The sequence below is a fragment of the Nanorana parkeri genome, unplaced genomic scaffold (assembly GCF_000935625.1).
Source record: "Nanorana parkeri isolate BGI_ZX_2015 unplaced genomic scaffold, ASM93562v1 scaffold1271, whole genome shotgun sequence".
In the NCBI taxonomy this organism is placed as follows: domain Eukaryota; kingdom Metazoa; phylum Chordata; class Amphibia; order Anura; family Dicroglossidae; genus Nanorana; species Nanorana parkeri.
The window spans coordinates 69241-97058 of NW_017307539.1; the positions used below are offsets into that span (position 1 = coordinate 69241).

Here is a 27818-nt window from a genome sequence, read left to right on the forward strand (position 1 = left end):
CTTCAATAAAGCAGATCTTGGTTTCCACCTCAACATTGGTGTTGTCTAATGATTGAGTGGTTAAACGTTCTGTCATAATATATTGGTTCTGTCCAATAATTAGGCAGGTTTGGGCCGAGGACACTGGAATTCGGGTTCCAGCGGAGAGGAAGCTGATTTCTGACGGAGGTAGCCAGTCGGGGTACCAGGCGGTCCGTCACAGTTTACATATAAGAACTCAGAAGCATGTGATTACTGTGTATAGTTTAAGCCCCCTGAAATTGCTAGCCCTTTTCGTTTAATGGGTAATAGAATGAAAGGAAGTGAGGGGTCATATGATGTCTAAGTTGATTTTTGTTTGTTAAGGATGTTTTGGTAAAACGATTTTCCTGTCTTTCCCGATTAGTGTGTATGCGTAGGACAGAAACTGATTTCTGGTCACGGGGATGTGCGGTGTCACCGTGGATGTGCGGTGTCACCAGGGATGTGCGGGGTCATGGGAAATGTGCGGTGTCACTGGGGATTTCATTGTCACCGGGGATTGCGTTGTCACCGAAGATGTGCGGTGTCACCGGAGATGTGCGGGGTCACCAAGGATGTGCAGAGTCACCAAAGATGTGCAGGGTCAATGGGGATGTGCGGTGTCACCGGGGATGTGCAGGGTCACTGAAGAGGTGCAGGGTCACCGAAGATGTGCGTGGTCACCGGAGAAGTGCGGTGTCACCGGGGATGTGTGGTGTCACCGGGGATGTGCAGGGCCACCGAAGATGTGCGGGGCCACCAAAGATGTGCGGGGTCACTGGAGATGTGCGTGGTCACCGAGGATGTGTGGGGTCACCAGGAATGTTGCTAAAGAAATCCGTTATATTTTGTTCTGAGCGATTACTGGAGACAAAATATGACGGATTTCTTTCGCAATCACAACAATCCTCCAGATGTAGTCACAGTTAAAAAAAAAAATCTCATGGTCACTCTGCACTGCCCAGGGGGAGGTACTAGTATGAATATAAATGAGTGCATGAGAGAAGCAAAGCACCATGGGAAAAGGAGTTTTTCCACTCCTTACATTGTAGATTCCACTGTACAAAGCAGCCTGGCAGCCATTTAAAAAACATGTGAAGCATGAGAGGACAACTGAAAAAGTAAGTTTTTGTGTTTATATGCAGGATCTGGATATGCCGCCATCATCTACACATGGTGTACATTGCTGACATATGTTGTTTTTTTTAAATGCACCCGCAAAGGTGGAAATGTCCTGTAAGACTAGAATCAGAATGTTCCCTGTGGCTCAGTGCACAGAAAAGAATGGAAGTGTGAGCATGGTGGGTCCACTACAGGAATCAATGGTGAATCTTTGATAAAATCAATGATTCGCCATGCCCAACAGCAAATGCCAAAGCTGGCTCAGCAAGGGTTGGTATAATATTTACCATGTTACAAATACAGTGACAATTACAGAGACCTGGAATTGACACTGGGGAATGGGAAGTCTAGATTTGTAACAAACAGAACTTGACACATGGGCCATGAGCGCGTTTTAAAACTAGAGCAAAATATTTGATGGGAATAATTAATGCCAAATAAGCACTGAATGATTGGCCAATCAGTCCTTTACCATTAAATAAATATGCCCCAAAGTATTTTCGCCTGTACATCTATTTTGCATGCTCTAGAAAATGCAGCAACAAGGCATTTAGAATGAACGAGCCCTTGTTCTTGTTTCCAAAAAGATTTGATAATATGAAAATATTAAAAATTGTGAAATTTGAACTATACAGAATGAAAGAGCCATTGTAGACATCCTGTTGTGATGTGATGTGATGATAGAGTTATTGTTTAGGTTGTTTGTAATAACAGACAGCAATGTTGTCTGAATAATTTATTGTTCCATAATACAGATATATATATATATTCATTTGAAATCCCCCCAAATGTTATATAATATTTGAATTGTGTCACTAAAAGTGATATGCTCTGTGTGCAATGCAATAACATTGTACTAGCATGCGGTCTAAGATCTAAATACAAAGCAAGGAACAGAGAAATCTTGGAAGCAATTCAAGTAATACAACAATTCCTCTTAACAGGAAATAAGGATAATATATATCTGTAATACTTGAATTGCTTCCAAGACGTCTCTGTTCCTTGGTTTTGTATTTAGATCTTAGACTGCATGCTAGTGCAATGTTATTGCATTGCACACAGAACATAACACTTTTAGGTAAAGAAAAAACTGTTGGTACATTATAAATACCGAAATATAGGAAAATATTTGTTTTTGATAGGAAAGGGATTATGGTGATTATTATTGGAGAACTACAGTCAAAATGAACCAGGCAAACAATGTTTGTTTATGTGTACTCCCTCTATTCTACCGCTAGTTTTCTTTTTAGATGGGCCAAAATCTTCTTCAGTGCCGGCCATGCTTGTGCACTGAGTCCTAACAGACTTGGATGGCACATGGATTAAGGTTGTATTTAAAGTTGAACTCTGGGCACAAAAACGTTCATGCAAATATATTCCTCAATAGCCACAAAGGATATATATCCACTTTGTGTGCAACTAATGCCTTTGTAAAGCCATAACCACAGTGCTGTGTATAGCCTGTAAAGAGAGCAGAGCTGTAGAAGGGGTCCAGTAGGCCCCACCTACTACAGGCTGCCTGCCAAGACCATAAGAAAAATATGATGCTTCTTGTGGAGACAGGGATGTCTCTCTAGTAGTAGTCACATGGGAAAAAATAAAAGGAGAGAAAAAAATTAGTACAAGGTGTGCTCCTAGTATTGAAAAGAGCGAGAATACAAAAATTACAATGTGGAGGTTGCTAGTGACCATGGAGGATGGTTACTGCAACCTGGAATGCGCACTTGTGCACAATACCTCTGTCTCCATGCTGGATGTGATTGTCAATCTCGATGCTGTGGGGATAACTTAATCTGAAGGTCCTGGGGCGTACATCTAAATAATATGTGTGATAAGTGGGAGAAAACCCTTGGTTGTTGTCTGCTGCAGAGGCACCTGTGTGGTTGTGGATATTGTAGGCTTTACTAGTTAGAATAAGGTCCCAGTGTTACAGTGAATCTTGAATCCTGATTAAATTAATGTATTGTTTTGTGACTCCAAGTCACTTATTCAGATATAAGGTGTGTGTACAGACATTTTTGGCAGCTGGATCCAATGTGACATTCAGTGACAAGAAGTCAGCACTGATTGTTGCATAGGATACAAGACCAGTCTCCCTGCAGAAGGAGAGAGAGCATCAGTGACTGGTCTTTATTACAAGAAGCTCCTGAACCGAAGTTTCACACGGGATTACAGCACAGATCTGGAAGAAATACACACAGGACATCAGGATTCAAGGAAGAATAGACATACTTCTTGTAGTTAGACTTATTATATTAGTTTATTCCAGAGTTCAGCTTTAAGTCTATGGGGCTTACTTTCTTTCTGGATAATGACTGTGTCTCCTCAACAATCACAAACACTCACTCCAGAGTTTGAAATGTCATTTCGAATATTTGTGATGGCCAACTTGTAAAAATGGTCCTGTTGTGCTAATTCATGTTTGTGCAAACTCCTTTTGATCTTATGCAACTGTTAGTGATGATTTAACCAACGGAATTTTGATCCTGTGATTGTTGGGAAGGAAAAAAGCTTTGCTAAATTTAAACATAAACTTTCACTCTGAACTTTGCCACTCCGCTACACCACATATAATCCAATCTTTGAGTCACCGGACTTTGATGATTTTGGGATAAATATCAAGTTGATGAATTACGTCAAAGTTCCACTGAAAAACTAATACAAGAAAATGTTTATTTTATTCTTCCCATTTTCTTCCTTATTAACCTAGAAAATAAGAATATACCGCATTTATCTAAGTCTGCCACTAAATGAAAGCTTAATCTGTCCCCCAAAAAGGAAGAGATATACATAATATGTTAAAGCTGAATTCTATGTAGGTGGGGTTCATCGGGTGATTCGTGTGTTCCCTTCCTGATGGCTATATGTAACCCCGTGTATAGCAACATGACACCTGGCACCCCTTCACTTGTACTACTGCGCACACAGGGCCCTCATGGTATCCACCGCCTAGGCAGACTCTCGGCGCTTCCTCCCCCTTAGAGAGAAAGGCCACCATGGGGAGCACCCTATGTCGGGCATAGCCCGTATTCACCACATACCCTCCTCAGGGTGGTTACAGCCACGGTTCCATCCATCGCCAGCACACTCTTTGCAGAACCCCTCTATCTTAGAGTTTAGAAGAAGTATCAGTCAGCACACAGATAGTCTTTTCATAACTTTACTTTAGGGTTTGTCATAATACAAGCTTTAAGTCATCCCCAGGTGGGGTGAAGGCACATTGCTTTTACTTGTTCGTTACTAACAGGTATTAGAGAGACGAAGTCCAGGTGAAACCCCGAGCCTACAATTTGTGGGGCCAAAGACCAATAGACAAGTATTGCCAGTATGTGGTACTTTCAGTATCCTCAGAAATCCCATCTTAGACAGCCCTGTCTCTGTGGCTTCCCCCCTCAGGGGAAGCTGAGGAAGAGTTGCGACAATTACATGGTGTTGGGCCTGGTCCCATGTCTTCCCATGGACCAGTTTCTATTAAAAAAGACAGACTCTCCCTATCCTGAGAGTCTACCCATGTCTCACGTTTCTTTTTCTACTCTCCCTCCTCTCGGGCGCCCCCACCCCACCCTATATATCAGCTCTCCTCGGTAACCGAGTTTTCTTCAAGACAGAGCTACTTTCATTCTACAGTGTCCTGTGGGGCATCTAGTGGCCTATTGCTGTGCTGCATATTGTCCACTATCCTACATTCCCCTTAGAAAAGCATAGTACACTCTTGTACTAGAAAACCTAGGACTAATTATCAAGGCTATACCCTCAACAGGAGTATCCCAAAAATTGCAACACACTGGACCTACAAGGAGCATAACTCTGGACTTCTACATCGACCTCCAAAACGGTTCCTTTCCCCCTTTCCCCCAAGGCTGGGCTTTCCCCCTTTCCCCCAAGGCTGGGCTGCACTAGGACACAACAAAAATAATCTTTACATTACCAACACGTATATTCATGAAATGCAATTCACAGTATCGTAATATCCTTTTACCCCATTCACTCCCCACGAATCTAAACACTTCCCGCACTTTAGTCAGAACATTGCAAATCCTTAAATGATGCAACATGAAAACTAATATTCACTGACAGAGACATTTCTCAATAAACACAGGTGAGACACTCTGAGTTTAGAATTTCAACATATTCCCACTTATGCATGTAAACATTTAAACACTTAGTGCAATGTAATTTTCATAACAAAACAACTATACTGAAACAGCACAGCAAACAATTCACCCTTCCGGCAGGGCATGGAATTCCGTATGTCCTATGGGGCATCTAGTGGCTAGTGTCCTATGGGGCATCTAGTGGCCTATTTCCGTACTGCATATTGTCCACTATCCTTCATCTAGGCCGATAAATGACATATGCAGCCCTATAATCATTAATATAACATTAAATGTATTTTGTAAATACAAGCAGTGTGAGTACCTATATTTGATGTGGTATCAATATCTTGCATCTATACTTGTACTGTATATCAGAGCTTGAGTGTGAAGGAATGTAGCAGCACAAGGTGTCAATCATGGGCTGACAAGAAGCATGCTAATAGGAGGAGAGAGCAAAGTGACAGAAAGATGAGCACATTACCATACTGCTTCTACTATCACTGTCCAATTACAGGCTGGGGTGGGTCCAGGATGACCTGTGCTCAGAGAAAGTGGGTTGAATATTTTTGACTATCAGACTGTGGGCATCTAGTGGGAGAAAAAAAGAAGTCCTGGCAGGGAATCTGTGGATAAGGTGAATATTGCACCAATGGCTGGGTTTGTTATTTTATTTTTTAATGGGCTGTTCATCTTGTTTTTGGCCAGAGTTCTGCTTTCAGATAGGCTGCGCCTGACACATCTCAGAAGCAGAAAAGGTTCTGGGACTTATGACAAGAAGGAGGAATGGCTGGTACTGAAGAGGTTAAATCGGACATGAGACATTTTCCATGTTGCTTGGTTCTCAGGGAGTAGTCAACATATTTGATTGACACTTCTTCTAAACAGCAATATTCTGTTCAGATATGGTGGGGTCAGGTCACAGCTGAGGTGTAAAGCAGGATAATGCTTCTCTGTCAGTAGTGTAGGTAAACATGTCTTCTTTTTTTTTTTTTTTTTTTCTGTTTGAAATTATAAGATCCTGAGACAATCAGAAATATTAGTAAATACTAAATTTGTTTCCCAGCTTGAGATTTAACTCTGCATGAAATGCTTTGAAATACCAGATCTGCACTGTAGTGAACATTTCAGCTGTTAAGGGATTAGGTTGTGCACTGGGTGGGAACTTCATGGTTGTTATAGAAGCTGACATATTTAGGAGGAGAGAAAACCAAGGAAAACAGGAAATCATGCATTCCACAGTGTCACATGTTCTTACAAACACTTTATTGTCAGCTCACAGACATTAGTCATGGAAAAAAAAAGTACCTTTGATTTTCTAATAGGAAAAGTGGAATGGTCAGCCATTAATTAAAACTAGGCATCATCATATCTCATTTCCTCTATTTAAACAGAAAAGACCATTGAAGAAAACGAGAAGTTAATTTATATATTAAAGGGGAGAATTGTTAAGTGCTTTTAAAACTGTTCAAGAACCCAACCAGTTATTAGTGCGATCAGTTCATTCTGTACCAGAATGTATGTGCTGGGATTGATATTCTCTATTGGAGCAGTCACTTTCAGCGCTGCTGTACCAACACAAAGCGAAGGTAAGATCACAACATGCTAACAGCTGTTACCAAGATATGTTTGATTATCTCATCTCTCTATCTCTCTTCCCATCTCTCTCTCTCTCCCTCTCTTTTTTTCTCTCTCTCCCCTCCATTCTCTCCTTTTGTCTCTCTCCATCTCTTTCTCTCTCCCCCTTTCTCCTCTCTCTTCTTCTGTCTCTTTTTCTTCTTCTTCTCTCTCACCTCATCTCACTCCCTCACCCTCTTTGCTCTCTCTCCTCTCTCTCTTTTTCTCTCTCTCAAATTTTCACTCTTTTCTCTCTTCTCTGACTCTCTCTTCACTTCTCTCTCTCTTCCCCTTTCTTTCTCTCTCTTCCCCTTTCATTTCCAATCTCTCTTCCTCTCTCTGTCTCTTTCTCTCTCCCTCTCCATCATTTCAGCTCTCTCCCTGTATCATTTCCTCTCTCTATCCGTCTGTTTCTCTCTGTCTGCCTCTAACTCTCCCCTCTCTCTCCCTTTATCATTTCCTCTCTCTATCCTTCTGTTTCTCATTGTCAGCCTCTTAACGCTCCCCTCCTTACTCTCCCTCTGTCTATTTTTCTTTCTCTCTTCCCCTCTCTCTCCCCCTAACTATAACTCTTTCTCTCTCTTCTATCGCTTTCCCTCTCAGACCCTCTCTATTTCTCTCTCTACCTTCTCTTTCTCACCCTCTCTCTATATCTTTTTCTCTTTTCTATCCCTTTCTCTCTTGCCCCCTTCTCTCTCTATCTCCTTTCTCTCTTCTACATCTTTATCTCCCTTCTCTCTCTTACTCCTCCCTACCCTTTCTTTCTCTGTTTTTCCTTCTCCCTTCCTGAATGTATAATCATTTTTTTGTCAATGTTTTAATATATTTTGGTGAATAATGTAACTGACCACTTTAGGAATTATGCACACAGGGGTACTGAAGTTACAATGTAAAACGTAGAATCTCACTGACAGCAAAAACCTGCATTTTAAGTTCTCCAATTGTTGTACACATGCAACATTTGTGTAATGTTTACATGTGTACATGCATACATCTGCTGTCTAACGCCCTCCATTGCTAGGATGAAGTTCAGTCTTATATTGCAAAAGAGCACATTTGTGCTATACACTTAGATTATGGTCCATATGCAGGACCTTGAATGCAGATTTTAATGCTGCCAAAGTTTACTGATCTTTATGCAGCTGTGTGCATGGGGTCACAGCAAACCATGTGTTGTAAGCCCTCACGGGCAGGGCCCTCCTTACCATCCTGTCTTAAATTGTATTGTGACTGTAATGTCTTCCTTATATTGTAAAGCGCTGTGCAAACTATTGGCGCTATATAAATCCTGTATAATAATAATAATGTGTTTTTTTGTCAGCCATTTGCATGAGCACTTAAAGTGTATATGTAACCATTTTTATGAGTTTTTGGATAGATCAGGAGAGGTTTAAAACCCTGTTTCACTGTTTGTGTCCTATTTTGTGTTCTAGAGGCATAACAAGTGGGAGGAAGTAAGAGGAATACTCTCTGAAGTGAGAGAGAGCTCCCCTTAGACAATTGTCACCATTGGAATGTTTGACCCCAGCTCCTATTACCATTACATATATAAAAGTTTGGACTTAACAACACCTTCTGTCCGACTCCCAGAGACAATGGTCACCGGGACAAATACAGAGGATGACTCTCCCCAGTGGTAGTACACAGCAAAACCGGACAGAGGTTCTAATTGTTCCCAGTTCTATCCAAAACAACAACAACAAAAATTTTGGCTTTACATGCACACTAAACCAGCAGTGACATGAACCATTACTTATGCAATAGTTGTTGGTGTATAGAAGTAATTTTGCCTGCTGTAAGAGAAGGAAAAAACACCCTAAATCTGATTTTTAGAGCCACCACTAACTCAGGTTTAATGTTCAATAAGCCCTTGTTTACTTGCATAGAATAAATAAAAAAAGCAAATTGATTTCAAATACTCTCATTCAAATGTTATTGCTTTTGGAAATTTGGGATTGATTTTTGGGAATATCTTTTATACTTGTTCCCTGTTCTGTATAATGCTCAGGTATGATGTGTTTACTTTGCAACTATCCAAAATGAAACCATTTTTTCTTACAGACCAGATTACACCTTTGCTGTGTGTTAATGCTTGCACATAATGTGTATTGTAGTAAGGCAGCTCATTCATTTTAAATGGATGGCCAATGCTCCACAATGGACTTTTTATTGGACCTGCGCATTTCTTTTTTCCAAGAGCACCACAAGGCACAGTTAGTTCACATCTGTGTTTTGTGGTGCTTTTAAACATGGGTCTATTGTGTTGCATTGACATGTTGTCAGGTTCAATGCACCATGGTTCACAAGTTACCTGTGTTGCAGTAGTATGACGTAATAACTGCAATGCAAATACATGACTCTAGCCTAATGTGCACCTGAAAGTAATAAAGCTCTGTGTTACTTACCCCTGAACTCTGCACTCTACATTGCACTCTGCGTAACTTACTACTGACCTCTAAATTACTTACGGTACCTCTGCACTCTGAGTTACATATTACTTACCTCTGCGTTACTTACCTCTGAACTCTGCACCATGCATTAAATATTAGTAACCTCTGTGTTAACTACCTCTGACCGCTGTATTTCTTTCCTCTGAACTCTGTACTTTGCATTACATACTACTGACCTCTGCATTACATATCTGCTTTACCTCTGACCTTTGTACTCTGCATTACTTACCTCTAACTTCTATCTTACCTCTGCACTCTGCGTTACTTACAACTGACCTCTACATTACTTACCTCTGCACTCTGAGTTACATACTACTGACCTCTGCATCACTTACCTCTGAACTCTGTACTCTGCATTACATATTGGTGGTCTCTGCATTGCTTACCTCTGACCTCTGTACTCTGCATTACATATTACTGACCTCTGCATTACTTACCTCTGAACTCTGCACTCTGCTTAATATATTAGTTATCTATGTGTTACATGACTTTGGCCTCTGTACTCTGCATTACACATTAGTGATCTCTGCTTTACTTACCTCTGACCTCAGTACTCTGCATTACTTACCTCTGATAGACAGACTGAAGAAAGCAAAGTCTAAGGGGGTTATTCACTATGGAGCTGAAGGATACAGCCGTAGCTTCGGCTGATCCTATGGCTCTCTTTGGCTGCCTCTGCCCTTCGGTTCAGTCGAATTGAAGGGCTGCTGTACAGGCTATTTCACAATTGACTGAGCCGAAGTAACAGCCGTAGCGTGGAGAAAGGTCGGCCGAAGCCGACCGATCTCCATGCTAATGACAGCTCACGGCTGGCTCCGTCCAGTGATAATGACAGATCAGCGTCCCCAAATGACCTGGGGATGCTAAACTGTTATTAAACAACAACAAGTGGCCGGCTCCGCCCAATTGTTATTCATTGGCCGGGACCTGCTAGAAGACTCTGGCAGGTGCTAGCCAGTAAGAAACAGTTGGGTGGAGCTAGTTGTCACTTGTAGCTCCGCCCAATAGTTTTTTATTTAGTTTTCTTTTCCTTTTTCCTATTTTTTATAACTTTTTAAATCATTTTACAATATTTTTTTTCACATTCTTTTCACTTATTTTCTATTCTGCTTGGTACCACGGTATGAGAATAGCAATGAACAGCAGCTAGTAAGCTGCCGGAGCTTCGGATCAGCTGAACCAGATGTTGGATCGGCTGAGTTTAAGTCCTTCTGCAATTCGGCTCAGCCGAACATGCAGAGCATGTTCGGATGACCATAGGCAGACGATGTACAGCTGATTTTAGCCGTTCAGTGGCTGAAATCAGCTGTACAAGGCTGAAGTGAATAGCCGAACAGCGTTCGGCTCACTTCACTTCCGCTGGGCTGCCTTCAGCAGCTTTGTAAATAACCGTGTAATTATGGGTTTCCTAAAATATCTGCAAATAGGATGTGCAGTCTGTGTAATAAAAATACATGCATCACAATGTTGGTTTTTAGAAAAACTGTTGTATGCTATACAGTAACATAGACTAATACAATTATCAGGAAGCTTTTTCAAGGAACAGAAACTTACACTAATACTATCTGCAGTTTCATGGACATATTAAAAACCAGTAACTGTATTTTTTTTAAATTATTTCTAGAAAGTTGCACATTTCCACCAAGACTGGACCATGCAGAGTTGGCGGAGGTCGAGAGAAAAGAAAAATATACCCCAGGACAGGCAGTACATTATTCCTGCCATCCTGGATATATGCGTATGGGGGCTATTAAAATGGCATGCTCAGAAGGCAAATGGCACCCAATTTCAAGTGGACACTGCAAAAGTAAGCAAAAGTGTTGTATTAGGTATAACAGTCACTGTTCTGAAATGCTTTTAATCTTAGCCTAGTGTATTATGTGAATAGAATAGACATAATTACAGTTACCAAGTTTACACAAAATAAAAACCTTTGTCCTTTCAGCCTTGTATAACATTCTGTTGGGATACAACACTTTAAAAGAGAACTATGGCCTTTTTTGGCCATAGTTCTCTTTAGGGTCACTGGAGGACATTTTCTACTCCACAACTTACATAGCATACAGCGGGCAATGGCCTGATTTATATACAAATAAGGTACATAGTTAAGGTACTTGTATGCATTTTTAAGGTTTAACCCCTGAGTTTAGCAGTAGTTTAATCAATAATTAGAATTGTTGTCAATGATTCTCATTATCGATTTGCATATTAGTTTATGTTTGTAACACTCCATTTGTTTACTTTATTCTAAATTAAGGATCGCATTTGTTTTTTTTAATTAATTGATTAAACGAAAAAATAAATCAGCCAACTAACCGATTCTGAAAATAATCATTAGTTGCAGCACTACTATTAGAAGATAAAGAAACATATGGGAAACTAGGGAACTAGGCCTAGGGAACTATAAGGCAACTAAAAGTTTTGGTGAAAATAATAGATGTGTGCATTCGGATTAGTGCGAACCTGCAAATCAACAAAATTCAGTTGATTCGGTGGTTCACTGAATCCGAAATACCAAATTAATTATGTGCCTGAATATACGAAAACTATATTCGGGCATATATAAATTAGCTTCAGAGCGTGCCGCCGGCGCATTATGCACATGCGTGCCGCCATCTTGGAGGCGGAGTGTGAAAAACAATATTGTGCCGAGCTAATAATGATAGATATCTAATAAATTGAAACATATATAAGTGAGTCACATATATGAGCCTTCAAACAAATGAGGCATAGAAAATATCTACACAAAGACAAAAAAGCAATATAGACAATAAAAAGTCTCAAGGAAAAAACAAAAGCAAACAATGGTGATTGTGCAAAAAAAATTCCTCAGATGATTCACAGCCAATCTGCATATAATTCTCAGGTAAGGATAATCACACAATGCAGGCAGACCTTCACCTCCACCCAGTGAGTGATGACAACAAGTGAGTGCTCACCTGGGGAGGTAGACCCACAGAGCTAGGTCAAATGCGCTTTTTCCCTTCTTAATGGGGGAGGGAAGCCCATGCACAGAATAGGCGATAAGGTCTCAGATCACAGGTACCAGTTTAAATCCAGGAGAAAAGAGAAAAAGGACAAGGACATAGTGCGTAACGTCCAATAAAATGCAATTTATTAAATAAAAAATGCGTACTCACAATGGTGTAAACAGTACAGGCATTGGGTATTGCTGGATCAGACCAGCAGGGCAAATGGCAGCAAAGCGATAAAAAAACCTGTTCGTCCGGCTCAGCTCAGTGCAGTGGCATCAGAAGCTCTGCCCAAGTGTATGTCGTGTATGACGTCACATGATGCTGCGTGTGTGCAGCATCGGGTGACGTCATGTGCATGTTTGGGCCCTGCCATCTATATCAAGATATACACCAAGATAGTAGCGCCCAAACAGCATCATGTGACGTTATGTGCTCCGCCTCCAAGATGGAGGCACACATGCGCAGAACACGCCGATATGGCCACTGCGCTTTCTGCAGTTTCAATGTGCAATTTCGGATTTGGAGGCTCGTTGCCTCCAAACCCGAAACAGCATAAAAATGTATTTTATTTGTTGAAAGGAACGAAAATGTTTTTAGTTTTCATTTGTTTTATCCGAAACAAATTTTTAGTTTGTGCACATGTCTAAAAAATAGGAAAAGGATCTTAGTTAAAAGGGAAGCTAAGTATTTAACCCCTTTAGTAGGTAGGATACTAACCATCTACTATCTCCCAAAAAGCCATGAAGACCTGAGCAAACCAACTGGCAAACCCATAATTACTAGAATCAATTTCCAACATTCAAGATTTAGATTTTTTTCTTACATGCATTGGTAGTAAAAACTTTGAAGGATAGCGAGCACATCATTAATTGTTTAACCAGTTGACATCCGCGGTGTTAAACCCCCTTCCCATCCAGGCCATTTTTCAGTATTCAGCGCTGCGGTACTTTAACTGACATTTATTCCGTCATGCAGCGCTGTACTGAAATGAATTTTATACCCTTTTTTGGGGACAGATAGAGCTTTCTTTTGGTGGTATTTATTCACCACTGGGGGTTTTATTTTTTTACTATATTAAGGAAAAATTACCGAAATTTTTAAAAAAAAACAGTTTCCCCTATATTAAATGATAAAACATTTATTATTACCCAATTTTTTGGTAAAATATAAAAGATGGGGTCACGTCGGGTAAAAAGACACTAAACATGTCAAGCCTTAAAATTGCGTGCGCGCGCGAAACCTCAAAAAACGATAATACCCAAAATTGGCCCTAGGCGACGCTTTAAAAGCTGTTACCGCTCATCAGTTTAGTGTTATCAGTGATTGATGGCCCTAAAATGATTGCTCTCACTGCGACGTTCGCGGCGATATGTAACATGTGTAGCGCAATTGTAATTTTTGCGCGCTGGGGCACCGGACGCGTATTTACGTTTATAGGCGCGTAAACGTGGGGGTGGGGGAGTTAAACATTTTGGGGGGGTTTTTTCCCCTTTTTTTATATGTGGCTTTTATTTTATTTTATTTTTTTATGTGTTACTTTTCTTTTTTTTTATTTATATATTTTTTTTGCACTTATTGTTATTGCTATTATATAGGGGGATAACAACCCCCTATATAATAGCAAAGGCACACTGACAGGTCCTCTTTATGGAGATATTAGGGGTCTCTAGGACCCCTAATATCACCTATGGACCCCAAAAGAAGCTGATAAAGCAGAGATCTGCTTTATCAGCTTCTTCTCTCTCCAGATGACTGACAGGTGAATGCGGAAGTGATGTAACACACATCACTTCTGCATTCACAGCCCGGACGGGGATCAGCAAGGAGCTGATCTCCCGTCCTCCTCCTCCTGACGCCCTCGGAGCCGGTCCCGGGATCCAAGATTTAATAAAGGGGCACCCTGATGTGAATAAGCCCCCCTGCCCGCAACCCCACAACCAACGCCCCCGGGCTTGTGGGGAAGAGGCCTTTGTCCCGATCGGTACGAGGACAAGGTGCTTTTCCAGGGGCGACCTTGGAAAAGAACCGTCCCAGTGCCGTGGGCATGTGGCCTGGTATCCTGCCCTGCCAGACCTGTGCTCGGATCAAGGGTCTGGTATGAAATTTTAGGAACAGGCACAATATTTAAAGGATTTTTTTTATTTTTATTGTTACCCTTTAAGAGATGTAAAACTTGCATATAAGCCTTCAAAATGGGGTCAAATGAATTTCAAAGTTCTACCCCAATAGACTTGCATTGAGTTTGAATTCAAACTTTTCCCATGTGCGAAAGTTCGAACCGAACAGGGGGGGTGTTCGGCTCATCACTAATTAGGACCCTGGATACCGGATTGGGTTTGGCTGTAATAAAACTCCTGAGCATGCTCACTGGTGTGCTTGTCTTGGCGTTCTGCTGCTAGACAATGGGCTTTTGCCCAGGCCTGAGGGCTCACCTCAGGGCCACCATGTGCTACAGGATTCTTTTGAATACTTCAGAAGAACCTCATCCTTGCTGGCCTTAGTCAATGGGTTCACTGGAGTACCACTCAAACCTACATCGGTCCAAGCTGCAGTCATCACCTGGTACAGAGAAGACACGAGAACCTCTGTTGTAATATAACTACTTCTGCCTGCTGTGAGAGTGGGTGAAGCCAAACTGTCAGCCAAATAAACAATGCTCTATTTTTGAGTATTCCAGCCCCTTTTTCTCCTTTTCTGCTGTTTTGTTAAAAAAAGCATTCAAGAACTCTGATCTGTCATCACTGCAAGAGATTCATCTACTGTGATTACCATGCCTGGGGACAAGGTTATCTCAACTGGTAGCCCCACTTGCACTACACAGGGCTAAGCTGGGTGGAGGCACTACCCCGAGGAACTTTATTAGGGTTCCATACTCCCACTTTGCAGAGGCCCTGGTCTATACGGTTACCTACAGATTAGTGCCGTAGAGTGTTTAAAGGGGGCCATTTCATTTGACCCCAAAACCGGGCTACAACAGGAAGTCGTGTTTATATTTTATTAGTGCAGATTCTTTTTACACATACAATTACAGTGTGTCCTTGTCACCACGTTGATCTCTATAGAGAAGAAAAGATTTGAGATGGCACGCTTTAAACTGGGATAGATGCTATAAAAAGGACTCCGTAACTATGATCAGATCTATTTAATAGACTCAATGGCCAGATTTATTTTTCTAAGTTCTTTGGTTCATCAACATTATGATACAATCTCACTTTTAAGGTTTATTACCTTAATAAACTAAAGTGTGAGGCTCTCTGCAGCATGAGCCCTAAAATCTAGCTAGGAACTCTCACTGCTGGTTTCTCTGCCCACACATTTCTTTTGGGACAATTGTGAGTTTTATAGAATTAACTACACATATTAAAATCACTGTGTTAAGGAATCATTTATTTCAACTTTGACTATAAACATTATTGCCCTTTACACAATCTTTCAGCAATATTAAATTTCAAGATACCATAAAGAGCCTTAATTACCTAAGCCTAAGGAGAACATGACTAACTGTTTAACTATGATTAGCCTAAAATAAATTCACTGTTCCGTGTGACGGAACAGCAAGTTCAAAACATACACTTATCTTGGAACAGCAAATCTGTTTCTAAGTAATGCTGCCAATGTGTGATGATACACACTTCTAATCCTACCCTACTGTCACCAAGACATGACATACCACTCTTAGCCTCACCCTGCACAGAGGTTTTCCAGCTCATGGAAATCAATCTAAGGTCAACAGACAGAGCGATCCTCACTGGGGTTGAGTAACTCTGCAGTTAACCCTTTACAGAGGATAATATCAAATACTGTGACAATTCAAAACTTTAGCAATGCTTGTGATGCTTACTGTTCCTCACAATATGGCAGCACTCTTCACAGAGACAAGGATACGTTAAGTTCTTTTTTAGAGCGTAGAGATAAGGTTAATGATTTTAAGATCATTTTTAATAAAAGAAAAGTTGCAGAAAAAACATACAGAAAAAGATGTTACATAAAAGAGACAAATAATACTACTTCTAGCAAGTTTACCCAACTCAATTTTATTTTTTCCAATGAAAACAATTCAAAAATGATAGATGCCCGATTTTTTATGCTTTTTGCAGTGATTTTGTTCTAAGTATACCAAAACAGTAAATTTTTGGCTATTTTTTCTTACCATTTATTTATACTAGTGCCAAAAGTAACTCAGTCAGGGTGTGAAAAAAACAAAAAGAAGCAGCTTTATTGTCACCTGTGTACTAGAACTTTGCTTTCTTGCACAACTCTGTGTGCTGATACTATCTCACACTTCTGGATGTATGGACCCTTGCTGGCTGCCTCAGTTCTTCCTGCTGACCTCTATGTCACTGATGTGTCCTGCAGACTAGGGGTGGTGGGAGGAACCAGTGTCCGGCTTGGGACATGCTATTTGACACACCATAGTCGGATAGTGTAGGAAAGCAAAGTTCTAGCACAGTGGCCACCAGACAGGTAAGTATAAAGTGCTGTCTTTTCTACAGGCAATTGCTGTTCTGAAATGTTTTTTACCCCATGACAGAGTCACTTGAAGGAGACAAAGCTCTCCACAATATATGTAACTAGGGATGTCCCGATATAACTTTTTCAAGAACAAGTACAAGTACTTCCCCTCAGGTACTTGCCGATACCAATTACCGATACCTTTTCTTAAAGGGACATGTGACATTTTTTTAGAGAACAATACATTCCAATGGGGCTGGTGTGTACCTTATATGTATGGGGTGTTGACAGGTGGGGATCTGTGGTGTTCAATGTAAAGTAAAAGAAATGTGCTCAGAGCATTAAGCATGTACAGTGGTCACTACATGTGGAGAATGTTCACATATTTCCCATATCCAATCATCTCAGTAATACAACTTCCCCCAATTAAAACTTCCAGGTTAATTGGGGGAAGTGGGACAGATTGGAAGAAGCAGAGAACTGTAACTCTGTACTAACCTATTCATGTTAGCAGGGGAGAATTGTAGCTCTAAAACTGCAGTGTGCTGGAAGTGTGTACTGTGTACTATGGGTCAAATAACCTAGTACACACTTCCAGTACACTGCAGTAATAGAGTTACAATTCTCCCCTGCTAACATGAATAACTTAAATGATCCATAGTACACACTTCCAGTACACTGCAGCAATAGAGTTACGATTCTACCATGCTTATTCCAATCTGTCCCGCTTCCCCCAATTAAACTGGCTGGTGACCCCACCTGCAGCTCTCACAGTGTGCTGATAACAAGCATCGAGCACAGGCTCTGTCCCTTCTGACATCCGCAGCCAGCCCTGTCACATCTTCCCTCACCGCATGACACAGACATAAACCCTGGCTCCAAAAGGCAACCCACAGTTCTTTTAAAATGGCTTGACTCAAGGTGTCCGTTCCCTGGTGCCCCCCGCGTCCCTCAGGTAGGTCCCTCAGGCTGGGCGGGAGTGCATCGGAGTTTCAGTGCCTGGTCACTCTGGCGAGCTTGTGAAAGGAGCTTCTGTAGGGTCCCCATTTTGTTGCCCGGCAGGCTGCCCAGAGGACACCAACAAGCGCAGTACTTCTGGGCAGGCTGAAGCTACCTTAAAAAAAAAATTAAAGCGCAGATATCGGCGTTATGTATCAGGGCATTTTCACAAGTACAAGTATTTCTGGAAATACCCTGTATCCGTCCCTATATGTAACCACAGTACCAATAGCATAGTATCATATCACCATAAAAATGTCACACAAGACATATTGGGAGGAATTTACCATAGCAACTGTGAGTGCTATCCCATGGTCACATGGGATATATTTGCACCAGGTTTATGCTCCTAGTGTAATGTTGTTCATAAATGAGGTTAAATAGACTCCAGGATAGCAGACTTGTAACTTCAGGCAAAAAGCTTAAATGTTGCTTCTTGAAGAAATGGTCATGGGGATGTGTTAAGTTGCAATTGTTTTGTTAGGTGATGTTCCAGTTTCAGACAGCCACAGGACAAGTGCAGATGTAAACTGTTGCTAACTTTCGCAAAACAGGTGCAAAACATGCGCAATCGGGAAAATAGTGCAAGCTCTGGTCAAAATGGACGCACATGTTAAAAGGAGCGGCTAAACAGATTTGCACATACAAAAAAATTATCCAAGAGGCTAAAACAGTCGCAATTGCTTTGATACATTTCCCCTATTGTGTTTCCTATGTGATTGTTCAAAATTGTATTGCTTTAGGGAACCTATAGATATAAAATATTATAATGCCTATGAGACAGTACACAATAGCCCTAAACCACAGCTCTTGGAGGATAATATGATAAGAAAGCTTGGAAAATCTTGCCTAATTGATGTTGTTTTCCTGAGATGATGCACCATTGGGTCTATCTACTGTTTATGTGCCACTTCTATCTGCTCCATTGCCCTAACAGAAATGTGACTAAAGTATTACTGCTTATGGGAGAAAATTACCTGAAATACATTCCGAGATGGTCTATTGCGGATGCCAAATTATTTAATTATGTTTATGCTGGGTTTGTTCACACTTCCAAACACCTTAGGGCAGGGGTGCCCACAAGGTCGATCGCGATCTACCAGTCGATCGCGTAGCGATCACTGGTAGATCGCCATGTCCTCTCCTCCCGCTGGGGAGAGCAGCGGGGACAACAATTAAAAACAAACTTGACTTTTCAGACTAAGGGCTTGTTCACATGACGTCCGTTTTCTGTGCTGACCAGATCTGTGCGCTCCTGCACTAAATATGCATCCCAATGTATCCCTATGTGTTTTATGAGCTACAGTTCTCACATGCGCAGTCCGTTCAGTTTATTACTAAAACCAGTAATGGAATGCAGAGGCAAATATTTAATATGATAAAGAGTAGATACATTTATATAGTCTTACAGATACAAACGGCTCTTTGAGGCCAACCAAAGCTGATGCTGACCAAGATTAAATTGAGTTTGATACCCCTGTTCTAGACAGTAACCTGTCTGGGTAAGGTGTAGTATTAACTGCTGCCATAGCATAAGTTATAAGAAGCAGACAAAGAAATTAATAAAACACAATATCAAATCTAGACAAATCCTTAATGATATACTGTGTCTTAAAAGCACACAAGTAGAATAAACTTGTTGCTTATAACAACATATTTTATAACATTATTTTATGTTTATAACAGAAAAAAGCTGCGGTAACCCTGGGGACATTGAGTTTGGGACATTTGAACTGAAAAATGGAGAAGCCTTTGAATTTGGAGCTACAGTTGAATACTCCTGTGACTCTGGGTGAGTACAGGCAGATGTAACTAAAAATGTTTATTGCAAAGTTAAAGTAAAATAAAGTGATCAATTTTGATTAAAAGACCTTTTATATATAGTAGTTACTAGTCAATAACACTTTATAAATGTGAAATGAACACTAAAAATGTTTATAATAAAATTATAATCATAATTAAAACCCTTACATTGAGATACGAGGTTATGTAAGCTAGCAAAGCCTCTCTTAGTTCTGAGTGAATACTTTATTGTTCCATACTTTGGTGATTTTATTTAAAATGTTTTATTTGATAGTTTGGATAGGGTTGCCTTTAGGAAAGAGCGAATGTGCCCTAGTTCAATTCATGGAGTGATTTGTAGTCCTGTTAAAAATTTAGCAAACCCGAACTTTGAATCAAAGAATCCCACTGATTACTATGAGGACAAATCCTGTTAGATAATTCTGGCCTTTTAAGCGCTAACCGAAAATGTTTGTCAAAAAGTTATGGGGAGCTGGGCACTGTGATTGGGAACATGTACCAATGTACAAAAAAGTTTTGAAAAATAATTTTGAACAATGCCTTGCAGCAGGTACAGGGTCTTTTAATGCAGCTTTGTGGACAACATTGAAAATACACAAATCTTTCAAATTACAGGTTTGGGGAATGCCCTAAAGCTGTACATGGTGTTACAGATCAGTACAATTTTCAAGGATAGTTCCAATGGCAGCATACACTGGCATTGCATATTTGGCTATGGCACTGATTTTGTTTTTTATTTTCACAAATAGCTTGGGTTTATTTACTAAAGAGTCGAAGGATCCAGCTGTAGCTTCAGCTGATCCTTCGGCTCACTTCGGCCGTCTCTGCCCTTCGGTTCAATCGAACCGGAGGGCTGCTGTACGGGCTATTCAAAATAACCCATACAGCAGCCGAAGGCAGCCGAGCAGCTCAGCCGAGCCAAAGGCATATGCTTCTGCTCAACTGAGCCGAAGTGACAGCCGAAGTGGGGAGAATGGCCTGCCGAAGGGCAAGCCATTCTCCCTGCAAATGACAGCTGGGCGGAGCTAGCCTGCAACAGCTATATGTGCGAGCATAAATCGTGACAGGATTTATAGTTACTATAAATCCTGTCACGCTTTAAATTAAATTTATGGCCGCACATATAGCTGTTGCAGGCTAGTCTTCATGATCTTTTAAAGTTTTATCTGTTCGTGTTGTGTGATTTAAGTGTTTATATTTTTCTACTTGATTAAATACTTTTGTAAAGAATTGACCTGTTACGATATCTTTAATCGATCAGCTCCACTTAGGCATTTCCTCAATGCTAAAGGGAATCTTTTCTTTATGATGTTTATGGAAACCCTGGAGCTGACAAGATAATAATTTGTTTGGATGTTTATCTGCTACCCCCCTCCCCTAGTGTTGAACAGTGAATATGAATTAACTAATCATGTATGAAAGTTGTTTTATCTATCTATTGTCAGTTGACCATTATTTATACTGATTATGTATGTTAAATATTGTGTGTTTTCCTGAACTTATTTATTTCTAATCCTTAGGTATCAAATGATTAGCAAACATAAATCTATTGAGTGCACAGCAAGTGGTAGATGGTCAAAAGCCCGTCCTCATTGTGCAGGTATTGATAAGTTATTTTTTTCAGTGTGTCATAAGGTGAAAGAATAATATTTTTCTTATCTGTGCTTTAACCTTGCTAACTAATTATTTTGAAAAAACTGCACATATGACAAAGGTTAGCCCTTTAATCCAATTCTGTTTAGGAGTGAGTATAAAATAATAACATTATCAAACCCAGAGAAATGTCTATTTCCACTTGCTGAAATATTTGAAAACTATTTTTAAAAAAACATTTGGAAACATTAAATCCTCATTGAGGAGGGGTCCAATATAAATCTTTTCAATGCAAATGTTTTTGACTAATTGATTAACATAAACTTACCACCTCTCCTTAGGACCATAATCTTTGTTTACTTTTTTGGAAACAAGGATCATGTTAGATTTATATTGTAGTTCTCCAATCATTGGAGAAGGTATTGGAGGAGAGAGCTGGGCGGTTCTTTGTTGATTTAAACAAGGTGTTGTAATTTGAAATATTTTGCTTACCTAGAAATTCAAACCTCTAGAATTAATTCCTAATTGTCTTGATCAAATGGAATATCCCAATGAATGTAGGAGCTAGATTAGCTGTGGGAGTTAAATGTTTTGATAAAGAGCCTTAGGGGGTGATTTACTAACCTAAACACACGCACGCACCAGGTGCATGTGATTTTTACACAGCAAAGCGTATTTATCAACCAAAAAGTCTCTATAAGCATATTTCCACTAATGCCATATATGGAAAAATCATGCACATGATGCATATATAATGCTGCTTCACAGTTTAGACAAAAATGGTTAGCTCATGCATTTACATTCCTGCATTCATCAACGCAAGCAACACAATGTAGAGCTAATTTACACAACATCACCTTGCAATTCAGGGCAGGGCTTTGCACAACACACCTGCTGGGTGTGTACACACTACAAAGGTGTTTAGATTCCACCCATAGATCATGCTGGGAGAGAACACACTACAGAGGTGTATACATGTTCGTGGTGTGTTTATAAGGTTAGTAAATCAACCCCTTATACTCTCATCAACAGATAAATCAGCAGTGTTGTTATGGAGTCCTGTTTTAAAGCTTATTTCCACCATTGCAGAGGTATTTTTTTTAAACATATGCCAGCAATGTACACCAAGTATATGTGAAGCAGGCATGTGCAAGATAATGTATATGAAAACAGAAACTTACACATTTTGTTAGCTTTCCTCTTCATATCCGCATGGAAATTTCTGCCTCTGTGTTGTGCAAGCAATGTTATCATGTTACAATGGGTGACAGGGAAAGGGAGCAGCTGATTACAGCCTAATTACCATCCGACCCTGGTGTCTGACTGAATTTCCTGTGGAGAAAATGTTTAGTTTTTAGGCTTCAAGCCTAATAAAACCTTCATTAAAAAAATGAAGAAAGCCTGCAATGTGAGTTATGAAAATGTGCACATGTATACATTATCACTGCACCTCTTTATTACCACAATAATGCAAATCACTTACAAAGGTGGAAATTGACTTTAAGCTAGTATAGGCTACTGTTAAACTAAGTCCATACTCAAGACATAGGGTCAGCCCATGCAGCTATGGCAAGATTACTAGTAGGCATGTTGCTTAAGGAGCTCACTTTGGGATGGTTTCAAACACAAAAGAAAGAGGGGGTATCCAAGTAGCGATGCAAGTAATAATTGCCCTACTTAGTTGGAACAGAGACAGGAAATTATACCATAACCACGTAGTTCCACTAGGAAGAACATTGCATTATGCAAGCCTTAAACACTACCTACACTACTACTGATGGCAGAACTACTAATCACAATATAATATATAAGGATGGTTGTTGCACCTATATCTGCATAAACAGTATGCTAACAACTACTTCTCATATAATTCCCATCTTTTTTTCAGAGTTCTTCAAACTTTGGCATGATAGTAGTTGCAAGTGTAAAAGTGACCCCACTGCTTGTCTGTATTGTCCATTGTTAGGTAGAAGAGCTTCTCTTTCCAATGTTAGGTAAGCTGTTTCTATTGGCATGCGCACACCTTTGCATTCTAGCTTGAAGCTGGAAGATGTCATTGCTTCATCTGCAGCTTTAACAGTATAATATATGAGACTGGTTACATAGTTACATAGTATTTGAGGTTGAATAAAGACATACGTCCATCGAGTCCAACCCATATAGGTCCACGCATCATCTCATTCTTAGGGATACTGGTATCCCCGGATATTACGGTCCCTCAGACAGACATGTTGCAACCATGTCTGTATAAGCAGCATGCTAACAAAAGGAAAGTGCTAGGAATAAAATTAAAGCAATGGAATACCTGACAGGTTAAGTTTTGAGAGGTGATTGAATGTTAAAGTGACACTAAACTCAGGAGTTAAATCTTAAAAATCAATTCAAGTACCACAACTATAAACAAAAATGTGTTGTGTGTCACTCTGCTGTAGATTCCCAGATCATCTCTGAACTGGTGCTGACACTGTCCTACTTTCTAGAGGGTGGCTACTTTTGTTCTCCATCGTTCCAGTGTGTGTTGTAAAGTAGCCACCAGTCCAGGTTCGCTTCAGTGATGGACTACAATCTCACATTTAGTTTACTAATTTGTATTGAGATTGTAGTCCATCACGGGAGTGAGCTAGCTTGGAGCAGTGGCTACTTCAAAACACACACAGGGACCATGGGGAAGAAATGGAGCCACACTCCAGAAGGAAGGACAGCGTCAGCACCACTTCATAGATTATTTGAGGATCTACACCTAAATGATGCACAAATAAGCTACCATTCATGCTAATAGCTAAGGTAATTGAATGCATATACAAGATTTAACTCCTATGTTTAGCATCACTATAAGAACCGGGCTAAGTATTAGACTCAGCATGGAGACTAAGTTTAAGGTTTAAGTGTTAAAAGGAAGGTTAGGCATTAGGGCTGATTTTAATAACTGTAGCAATACAAAAAAGGTTCCTCCGGCGCTAGCAGCCGACAACTATCCCACTTTTCAATTGGACTAACCCAGGGGTGCTGCTCCTCCTCAGATCAGAAAGCTCTTGTTCAAACATGCAAAGAAACAAAAAAGGCAGCCCTGTGCAGTACTGGTAAATTTATTAAAACAGTTTTAAAAACAAAAGGACTACTCACAAATGTAGCGGCACAAAAAGCTTTAGCAGTGATCCACGACTAAAAAGTGATCTCAAAGCAGTCCAGATGAACATCCACAGTCCTCAGTCCGGGTTGATAGACATTGGCATCAGCTGTGGTAGAAGCGGTTGACACGTTTGCTGGGGCTCACCCCTTTCATCAGAAAGTACTCGAGAGAGCAAAGCTTAGAAATAAACTGTACTTTATTACAAAGTTATAGCAGAGTAAGCTGAATAAAGGACAGCATATGCAGCAATATATAAAATGTACTTTACAAATGGTGGAATGCCTGCAAGCTATAGGAGAAGAAATAAAAAACTTCCACATAGCAGCACTGCTAGTTAATGGTCTCTCAGACATGAGGGACTGGTTACAGCTCTTTATGCACGCCTTATGATGAGCTTTACCTGGTATATGTTATAGACAAACTTGTGGATGAATTTAAAAGAGTACTGTGGGGTAACCATTTTATCCCATAGTTATCCTCATTGTCTCAGGAGGACATATTCCAGTGATTCTGGCGACTCAGCTTTCGCCAGATCACTTCTATGGCCCGGTGAAGGGTGCCCCCCGCCCGACACCCTTGCCGTGCTTCCCGGGCTCCGTTGTCCCTCCTACAGGCCCGGGACCGGCTTCTCTGGTGTCGGCAGGGAGCTGGGGAGGAGATGGACGAACCTCCATTTGTCGATCCCCTCCCCGTTCTATGGGATCGGGAGCGATGCAGATTGCATCACTTCCGGTCACATAGCTGTCAGTCCTGGGCTCCTGAAGCCCAGCTATAAGCTATTGAAGTGCAGTGTGCACTTCAATAGCTTATTTGGAGTGTAAAGGTGACACTGGGGGTCTTTTGGACCTTAAAGAGTACCTGTCACCACCTGTCACCACCATCTGCTATCACACGGGGGCTTGAAAGCATCGGGGGCGCCTACGTGTAAAAACAACGAACGAGCTACACATGTTGGGCATCACCACGCACACCGGAATGAGAGCAATAATTCTATGGCCAGTTTTTTTGGTATATTTCTAAACTGATGACCTGTGGGTGCTTTTAACCACTTGCCGTCCGCCCGTTGTAAAAAAACTGACGGACGGCACTGCAGCATTGGCGGGTTGCTGTCGCCAGACGGCATTTTTTTTCTGCTCGCGCGCGCCATCTAGCGGGCGCGCACGGGCAGAAAGGACCCGACCAATGCAAACACCCGTTACCGGGTGTTTCACATATAGGCGATCAGCGGCTCCATAGCCCGTCGATCGTCTATATGTGCTCGTTTCCAAAAAATAAAAGTAACATATAAAAAAGTAAAATAAAATAAAAAAAGTCACATATAAAAAGTTTTGGGGCATTTAAGTACATTTTTCACGAAATTTTGGGGTTTGATAAGGAGTTGCGCTAATATCATAAAAGATAAAAATTTGCAACTACCCCCATTTTATTCTACAGGGTCTTGGCTTTCAGAAAATATATAATGTTTAGGGGTTTTAAGTAATTTTCAGGCCTAAAATGTGGAATATAACATGGGTGCAAAAAAGGAACAAATGGCCTCAGTCATGAAGGGGTTAAATACCTCTGCAAAGGTGGAAATGGGCTTTAAGTATACATTGTGATAACAATTAAAACCAGGGCAGCAATCACTCCTTGAGAGGCTGAATGATTAAAGATGTTTAAACCAGTATTGAACTCTTAACTTGTTTTTCAGTAATGAGGGCTTGTTCACACCATTTTCTTGTCCAGATCTGGAGCAGATCTGCAGACGCGGTGCTATGCGTGCAGTGTGTTTTTGACGTGTTTCTAGCATGTTCCAGATAAAAAAAAATAATAATAATGTTGTTTTTTTTTGGAGTGGGGCTGTCAGTATGTTAACTGCAGTGCGGTGCGTTTTCGGCTTGTTTTCGTTGCGTTTTTGACGCGTTCGTGCGTTTCCGGACCGTATCCAGACCGGACAAAATGTGACATGCAGTATTTTCTCTGTCCGGAACGGATTGCGCACTTGAGAACTGTAGCCCATAAAACACACAGGGATACATCGGGATGCATTTTTGGTGCAGAAGCGCACGGTTCTGGTCCGGACACAATCCGGATGTCGTGTGAACAAGCCCTGAATCTAGATCAAACAAATACAAATTTCCCATCAAAGTATTTCTTTACATTTCTGCCCAGGCACTTACAGTCATCAATAGCTGACTCCAACTCTCTCAGCTCGACTTCCCAGAACTTCCTGTCAAGTACAAGATCGCAAGGGACAGAGCAGTCTTCAGCAGCCATCCATCTACTAGTTTGAAGAAGGGAAGAGTGGGGAGCAGAGGAGCAGTTTGCCCTGCTGAGTCTGTGTGTTTGTAGATGCACACAAACCTTGCTAGCACACACAGGGGTGGCTCCATAGGACCCTGCAAGGGAAAAGAGCCACAACAAAACAGGAAATCAGAACCAGTGTTCAGGGGACTAGCTGAATTTGCAGAACAAAGCAAAGCATTTAAATATCATGGAGCAGCATCCATTGTAAAAGATTTAATAATTTAATCAGTACTTGAAATAGCTTGAAAAACTTTTTGACTTTAATATCACTTTAAGTGAACAAGAACTTCATAGTACTACAGTCATGAATGCAATAAAGTAAGACTAAAAGCATAAAAGAAATCATATCAATACAAGTAAATTACTTAAGCTTAGAGAAGAGTTATCACTAAAGCTTAGAAAACATTTGTGAATATACCAGGTGACCAAATGCATGTAGCGCCCCCCTAATTAGATCTGTGCTCTCATTTTGAATTAAAAGCACAATTGTAATCATTGTCAGTGCAGGCAGGGCCGGCCTTAGGCCTTTAGGCGCCCTGTGCGAGAAAGCTTTACAGCGCCCCTCAGTGGCCACACCCTTTAGTGGCCACGCCCCCGTAACCACACCCATTTCCCCCAATATATGCACCATTAGCTAAGGCCGGCCCTGAGTGCAGGTTACTTAGAACCAGTGAACAATTCACATACAATGTACGAGCAGTAGAATACACAAGACATACAGTGCAGATCTGTGCTCTGTACTTGTGTATTATACTGTGTTATGCTGTGTGCAGACACCAATCTTGTTCTTGTACACAAGAAGAAGATCGATCTCTGCTCCCACTGCCAGTGTACAACCTCACCAGTGCTGGCTCAACTCTGCTCCATACCCTCATTCCTTGATTCTTTCCCTGCCTGTGGTTTTCCTTTGGTCTGTGTGCATGACACTCATTTGTGTGCATTAAACGTCCCCTACCTGTGACGTTATTCTTGGCTGTGTCTGTTCCTTTCCTGGGCGGCTATCCTAGCAGCAATCACAGCAGTCACATAAGTGAATAAGAAGCACTGTGAGGAACTACAAGTCCCAGTGATGCTCATTCACTGATGTAACTACTGGCACTGTCTGGGTTAATGTTAGAGCTGGGTAAATGTTAGAGGTGTGGTCGGGCTCTCCATCTGAGTGTGCAGCTGCCAAGGAGAGGTAGAGACAAAAAGGAGGTTCCCCTCCCTGCTATAGTGAATGACAGGGTTCCTATCTAGGGATGCCTGCCTTCAGAGACAAGTGCTGTCAATCACATTATCTGTCTCCTTGCTAGTA

The 27818-nt window shown here is 40.9% G+C and overlaps 1 protein-coding gene across 1 annotated transcript in view; it reads left to right on the top strand.

Moving 5' to 3' along the window:
• The first annotated feature begins 425 nt into the window (after positions 1-425).
• Positions 426-27818, top strand: part of LOC108797398 (complement factor H-related protein 2-like) — a 37481-nt gene continuing 10088 nt past the window's right edge. Inside the window, exons 1-4 of the mRNA XM_018568986.1 lie at positions 426-767; positions 1146-1176; positions 19396-19501; positions 21033-21112. Of these exons, the coding sequence (XP_018424488.1) occupies positions 426-767; positions 1146-1176; positions 19396-19501; positions 21033-21112 (559 nt within the window). The remainder of the gene's footprint in view (positions 768-1145; positions 1177-19395; positions 19502-21032; positions 21113-27818) is intronic.